Below are 7,330 nucleotides of genomic sequence, written 5' to 3' on the forward strand. Positions count from 1 at the left end.
GTGAAGAAAAATAAGTAAAAATATACAAAAAATTGTCAATGCATAAGTAAGTAAAACGAATATATGTTGTGTTGTAAACTGTACTGTAAGTAAGAAATAAGGTGTGTGTGTGTGTGTGTGTGTGTGTGTGTGTGTGTGTGTGTGTGTGTGTGTGTGTGTGTGTGTGTGTGTGTGTGTGTGTGTGTGTGTGTGTGTGTGTGTGTGTGTGTGTGTGTTACCTTAAACCTGATGTCTATGGGTAGGCCAATGGGGTGTGTGTGGTGCTGGATGTGACAGGGGAGGTTCAAGGCCACGTGGTCTGGTTTGCCTCCCGTCAGAACCAACTCCATATCCATACACTCATTAGGCTCTGATGATACATACAAACAAACACACACACGCGCACGCACACAAACAGATACAGAGACACACACACTCCTGTCAACAAAAGCTCCATATCCACAAACTCATTAGGCTGTAACACACACACACACACACACACACACACACACACACACACACACACACACACACACACACACACACACACACACACACACACACAAATTTTGATTAAGGATGTATCCATACATCTTTGTTCTCGCTGGAGAACGGACTCCTGGTGATCGTGCCGCTCTCGCAGGAGCGAGGCTGTCCACACAGTGGACCGATCATCAAAGTGCTTCACGGGGTCCGCAGGGACCACTGCACTCAAGAAGCTGAGACAGATTACGTGGCGTATTGGGCAAGATCGCTGGCCGTGGTGCTTAAGTACCAACGCAGTCTCACCCCAAGTAGTCAATTTCTGACTACCTTGGACCAGACTGCAATTTTTGACGTCTTGGGTATTCCTTCCACGTCACATTTTGACTATGTGGCCTAACCCTAAACCTATTCCTAAACCTTAACTCAAAGACGTTATGCTGCCACAAGGGGGCGCCTTTGAGGACATAGTCAAAATGTGACGTAGAAGGAATACCCAAGACGTCAAAAATTGCAGTCTGGTCAAAGGTACTCAGATATTGACTACTTGGGGTGAGACTGTGTAGTTAAGTACTGCCACGGCCGAGAAATGTCTATGATGCACTAAAGCTTCTCGAGCTCGGGAGTACGGGGTGCCACTGAGAGCTCGGGCAGTATCTGCGCCCGCAGATATGTGCGAATTCTGAGCGGACAACCCCTGGGAGATGATGGTCGGAGAACAATGGAGCGAGGTGAACTGGGAGGAAGCTTGGGCAAGACACCTGACGAATCGAATCGAACAGCAGCAGGCGAAAGAGAGGTGGTGGGTGCAAGTGAGAAAGAACATTTCTGACAGGAGACAGGTGAGCAGAGAATAAATGCTAGTTATTTAAGGGGAGTTCCAAATTCCAGTGTGTTGAAATTCTCCCAAATGACAGCACAGCGGAGAATGAGATGCAGCTGGTTAAATAGGCATGCCTATCTTTTCGCGCTGAATTCAGACAAATGACAGTTGAGTGGAGAAAAGAAAGAAGGTGGTAAATCAGGAATGGCAAGTTTCATTACGCTTCTCTCGAACTTTTGTTTTTTAACAGAACATGCATTTCGTATCATTTATAAACATGCTATATAGGGCCGGCTTTCAAAGGCCTCTACAGTAAAAGCAGGACCTCGATTTAACATTTTGTGTTTTTGTTACATAGAAGGTGTTCGATGTTCGGGTCCTTTGGAAAAATCATAAAAAAACACATTTTCACATTTTTTTCCCCAGCTTCATGTTCCAGAAAATTAGTCAAGGCCAGTGAATCTCAATGTGAACTTATAATTTCTACTATTTTTGTCAAGCAAAGAACTAGAAACGGGTCCAAAAGACAAGAACACCTTACAAGGGTTGAGGACAGTGAAAACCTCAAGGCTGGCCTGACTATGCCTGAGGTAGCTACTGTATCTGTCTGATGACATCTTTACCACTTACCTATTTCTCCTGTAGGGGGCTCCACCTCGATGATGTGGCCCTCTGTGATGCGTTCCCACTCAAAACGGATCACAGACTTGCTGTGGTTCCACATCTGAAACATCAGGCCCATTGGTCACACGTGTGTGTGTGTGTGTGTGTGTGTGTGTGTGTGTGTGTGTGTGTGTGTGTGTGTGTGTGTGTGTGTGTGTGTGTGTGTGTGTGTGTGTGTGTGTGTTTACCATTAGCCTCCTGCGTATGGTGATGTCATGTATATATTGTACAGGTATGTTTCTCCGGGCAGCAGCATTGTGTAAGGCTCTAGTGTGTGTGTGTGTGTGTGTGTGTGTGTGTGTGTGTGTGTGTGTGTGTGTGTGTGTGTGTGTATTTACCATAAACCTCCTGCGTATGGTGGTGTGTATGTATGTCTCTCCCGGCAGCAGTATGGCGTAGGGCTCTAGCAGTATCTGGTACGGTTCAGTAGATCCCTTCACCTCCACCTCCATAGCAACTACGTCACACACACGCCCCGGACACGGCACCACAGCCACACTATACACACACACACACACACACACACACACACACACACTCACACTCACACACACACACACACACACACACACACACACACACACACACACACACACACACTCACACTCACACTCACACACATACACACACACACACACACACACACACACACACACACACGTGAATGATACAAATACATACACATATCCACATTACATTATATTATATTATACTGCATTACATTACATTACAATATCATATCATATTATATCATATTATACCATTCCGCTGGTGTGTTTTGGGGCAGTTCAGGTACATCCTTGATGACCAGGTGGCAAACACTGTGGTACTCCTTTAACTAACAGAGACAACACAAAATACAGAGATATTATAGGTGTTACTCCTATATCTGACAGAGACAAGACACCAACGCACAACTCAAAAAGTTGGTGTGTGTGTGTGTGTGTGTGTGTGTGTGTGTGTGTGTGTGTGTGTGTGTGTGTGTGTGTGTGTGTGTGTGTGTGTGTGTGTGTGTGTGTGTGTGTGTGTGTGTGTGTGTGTGTGTGTGTGTGTGTGTTTGTACTTGTTATATCACTATTGTGAGGATCACAACCTGACATTTCACCTTTCACATTTTTGTAAAATGCATTGGAGTCTATGGAAAGTCCTCACAAATACTGGCATGTTGGTGTGTGTGTGTGTGTGTGTGTGTGTGTGTGTGTGTGTGTGTGTGTGTGTGTGTGTGTGTGTGTGTGTGTGTGTGTGTGTGTGTGTGTGTGTGTGTGTGTGTGTGTGTGTGTGTGTGTGTGTGTGCGCAATACCTCGTGGGGGTTATAGATGACAGTGAAGTGTGTGTCTTGTAGTGGCTTCAGCATGCCACTGGAGGGCATGATGAGGAAGCCATCGTCATCGGCGACATCGTGCTGGATGAGGGCGGGGTCAGGAGGCTGGCCAGGCAGAAGAGCCTGCAGATTGGGCCGCATCACCCGCCACTCAAACACCAAGTCCAGATTCCTACACGCGCACGCACAAACACACGAGCACACACAGGCATGCACACACACACACACACACACACACACACACACACACACACACACGCACACACACGCACACACACGCACACACACAGACACACACACACACACAGACACACAACAAATCAGGCTATCACAACATATGAAAACAGCTATTCATGATTCACACACACATCCCAAACACTGTCACTCTACTTTCACAAAAAAGCCAATAAATCCTTCATATAATGTAATATTGTATGCCTAGCAATCAATTAATCAATCTATCAGTGTTTGATTGAGCAGTCGGTTTGAGGCCTCTCCAAGTGTACCACGGCAGCAGACTGAGCACCAAGCCCCCAAAACAGCACAGGTTCTCTAGAACTAGACATGCATACTGTGGTACCGTATATACCGTATATCATGATATGTATATGTAACTCCTACCAAAGTTGAAATGATTTTTAGCAAACCTAAAGCACCATACAAGTTTGATAACTCAAAAGAGAGAGTGTAGGAAAGCGGAACGAACAAAAAAAACCCACAGAAACTGCCCCAACATTATCATGTTTTAATTAAAAACAGCTTTATTTTCATCTGCCTTTAGTCATAGTTTATCTACTCTCATAGTTTTTTTATCTGCTCTCTATCTCATAGTTTGTTATCTACTCTACCTTTGCAACAGACTTCTCTTTTCTGATTGGCTGATGGGGTGGCCATTAATTCCATGGAACCGGTTAAGCTTCTATCGGATGAGTGTAACTTAGACTTGCCTAGAATCTTTGGTTGGAATGGCAACGGGTATCTGAGAGACAACTTTGTAGAAATCATGCACATGATCTACGGAAAATTAAATAATCAAACCGTCTGCATTCCAAACAAAGATTCTAGGTGTGTCTAAATAGTGAAGCGTCTACCTGTATCTCGCTCACCAGATTCTGGTGCAGTTGGCATGGTTTCTACAACTTAAAAGATTTTAAAAAAGACCCTAGCCTACCCTAACGGCAGATAAGCATGATAACGGCCTTCGAGGTTAACCGGTTCCACAAAGTCTTGGCAAAGGCAACTCCATCTTCGTGCTGCGCATGCAGCTGGACTTCTAAGCCTCCGCCTTGCCATCAACAACTTGTCCTTTCCTTAACATAATACTTTCTACCTTCAACAATATTTTTTTCTTCTCTGTATGTATGATAATGTGCTACACAAATCCTATTGCTATTGGTATTGTTATATGCTGTGGTACAGAATGTTCTTCTACAGCATATCATTCCAGGTTGCCATAGACACTTCAATGTTTTGATAAGACTGCAGATTGTTTTGATAGAATGCTCTACATGGTCCATCACATATCTAGACACATGGGTAGACTAATTGGAGTTTGCTCAACAGATACTGCCATTCAGATGTAATAGCATCAGCTACGGGACACAGCACAGCATCGCATTACATACAACACTGAACATGAACACCACATCACTTCCCTGGAATGTCTGGAGTATATGAGAAGAAAAGGGAAGAGAAGAGAAGAGAAGAGAAGAGAAGAGAAGAGAAGAGAAGAGAAGAGAAGAGAAGAGAAGAGAAGAGAAGAGAAGAGAAGAGAAGAGAAGAGAAGAGAAGAGAAGAGGAAAGAAGAGAAGAGCAGAGGAGAGGCATGCGTGTGTGTGTGTTGTACAGGTTATTCCTGATGGTCTTCCTAAGTATAGTGTGTATGTGTGTGTGTGTGTGCGCGTGTGTGTGTGTGTGTGTGTGTGTGTGTGTGTGTGTGTGTGTGTGTATGTGTGTGTGTGTGTGTGTGTGTGTGTGTGTGTGTGTGTGTGTGTGTGTGTGTGTGTGTGTGTGTGTGTGTGTGTGTGTGTATGTGTGTGCGTGCTTGTGTGTGTGTGTGTGTGTGTGTAGCGTACAGGTTATTCCTGACCACCAGTGTCTTGCGGAGTGTAGCATAGGGGTTGGTGGATTCGAAGCGTATGAAGTGTTCTGCAGTGACATCAAACAGCTCTCCAAACACCGGCCTCTCCTCTCCCCCCGACACCAGCTCTACAGCCACCACCTGGGCTTCTCCTGCAAACACACACACACACACATACACACACACACACACACACATTTCCTTATATGAGATAAAACTTATTTATTACACTTAAAGGCCAACTTTCGATAAAACACAGTTTTACTCACTCCTTTTGAAAATCGGACGGTCACCCCAAGTTAAACTTACATGAAAGGCTCTCATAGCGGTGCGTCACCTCGGCTGGCTGTATTTCCTGGTGTTTCCCAATTAACATAAACAATGCAGAGAAACGAACGAATCACGAAAGCCTTTCTGTGTTGCGTCACATCGAAAGAAGGCGTTGCCAACAAAGGCAATGCTGTTGGAGCCCCTATAGTGCAGTACCACCCGAGGAAGAGGCGACTCTGACTTTAGATGATCTCTCCGCAGAGCAGGAGGAGGGAGCCAATCAGAGACCGTTTTAGACGACAAACCCGGAAGACCCTCTCGTTTCTCCACAAGCCACCTTGCTAGCTTGCAAAAATGGCTTGAAACAAAGCATCCAGAACGTTTCTTAAAACAGGACCAACACGTAACACATTCTATAACAATGGGGAACACAGCAATATCAATGAAATGATGTTGAGAGGACGTCTTTAAGTTTTCTCTTTCTAAGTCCTCTACAAAGCTAGTGGAATTTTGTGTTATTTCCCCTGTGTTTGAAATACAGTAGGGGTGCAAGCAAACTCCAAAACAGTGACCTTACAAACATGGCAATATTGCATGTTAAGCAAAGTGTATGACTTAATTTATAGTTACCCATAAGTGTAGATTAGTGGCATCAGTGGTGTTTAACCCTTTCATGCAGAGCCTCAGTCACCTCTTGGCACTGTCATAGCAGTGTAGTTATGATGTAGTTATGATCAGCAGTGAATTGGATTGACCTACGATCCCACCTGAATGAAAGGGCTATGGCACTTCTCACCACTGTGTGACATATACGTATGTGCATTGTCATTGTGTGAAAGTTGAATGGCTGAAGTCAGCGTTGTGGAAACATAGCTGACCTTTAGTCCTCTTATTACCATGGTGATAATGCTGGATGGGATGCCCGGTGGCTGCTGCTGGCAGATCATTTTCTACTACAGCAGTCTAACAGGTTTGGCCAGAGCTATAACCAAAGGCCAGTGTTGACATCTCCACCATTACCATGGTGATGCCCCCATAAACACATACAGAAAGCAATTCATATTGTATTACAGCTAAAGCTCAACTCATATTGCACCTCATATTGCACTGCATTATGCCTATGGCTCAGGACCTTAAGAGGTTTTTTATAGGTACTACTGTAGGTAGTCACACTGGACCTAATATACAGCCTCATATATTTATACATCATGTACTTATACGCCTATATAGTTATACCATAGACAAATCATAGCCGTGGCCTAATGGTTGAGGTGGAGGACTTAAAATCAGAGGGTTGCTGGTTCGAATCCCACACTCATCTCTTGAGCAAAGCACCTGACCCCACAGGGACTGTAACCAATACCCTGCATATATGTAACGGTAAGCCGCTTTGGATAAAAGCATCAGCTAAGTGTAACACAATGCCATGTAACGTGTGTGTGTGTGTGTCACTGTACCTTTAATTGTGATGTCCCTGACCTGGCAGTTGTCACACACAATGGTGAAGGACTCAGAGAAGGGACCAGCTGACGTGGGGAAGAACACCAGCTGAGAGGACACACACACACACACACACACACACACACACACACACACACACACACACACACACACACACACACGTCAGCACTCCTGAACTGTAGACATGTAAAAGCTTTTTGTAAGCACACTCATACACACACACACACACACACATGTATTCAGTAAGCA

General features: G+C 44.7%; 1 protein-coding gene across 1 annotated transcript in view; it reads right to left on the reverse strand.

Annotated features, from left to right (window-relative positions):
* The window catches only part of dlec1 (DLEC1 cilia and flagella associated protein), a 54,176-nt gene that overhangs the window by 29,938 nt on the left and 16,908 nt on the right, over positions 1 to 7,330 (reverse strand). The window contains exons 10-16 of the mRNA XM_063206354.1: positions 7,078 to 7,168; positions 5,346 to 5,502; positions 3,250 to 3,442; positions 2,710 to 2,786; positions 2,287 to 2,446; positions 1,916 to 2,009; positions 219 to 349 (exon numbers count right to left, since the gene is read on the reverse strand). Coding sequence (XP_063062424.1) covers positions 219 to 349; positions 1,916 to 2,009; positions 2,287 to 2,446; positions 2,710 to 2,786; positions 3,250 to 3,442; positions 5,346 to 5,502; positions 7,078 to 7,168 — 903 coding nt within the window. The remainder of the gene's footprint in view (positions 1 to 218; positions 350 to 1,915; positions 2,010 to 2,286; positions 2,447 to 2,709; positions 2,787 to 3,249; positions 3,443 to 5,345; positions 5,503 to 7,077; positions 7,169 to 7,330) is intronic.

The sequence above is a fragment of the Engraulis encrasicolus genome, chromosome 9, assembly GCF_034702125.1.
Source record: "Engraulis encrasicolus isolate BLACKSEA-1 chromosome 9, IST_EnEncr_1.0, whole genome shotgun sequence".
Lineage (NCBI taxonomy): Eukaryota > Metazoa > Chordata > Actinopteri > Clupeiformes > Engraulidae > Engraulis > Engraulis encrasicolus.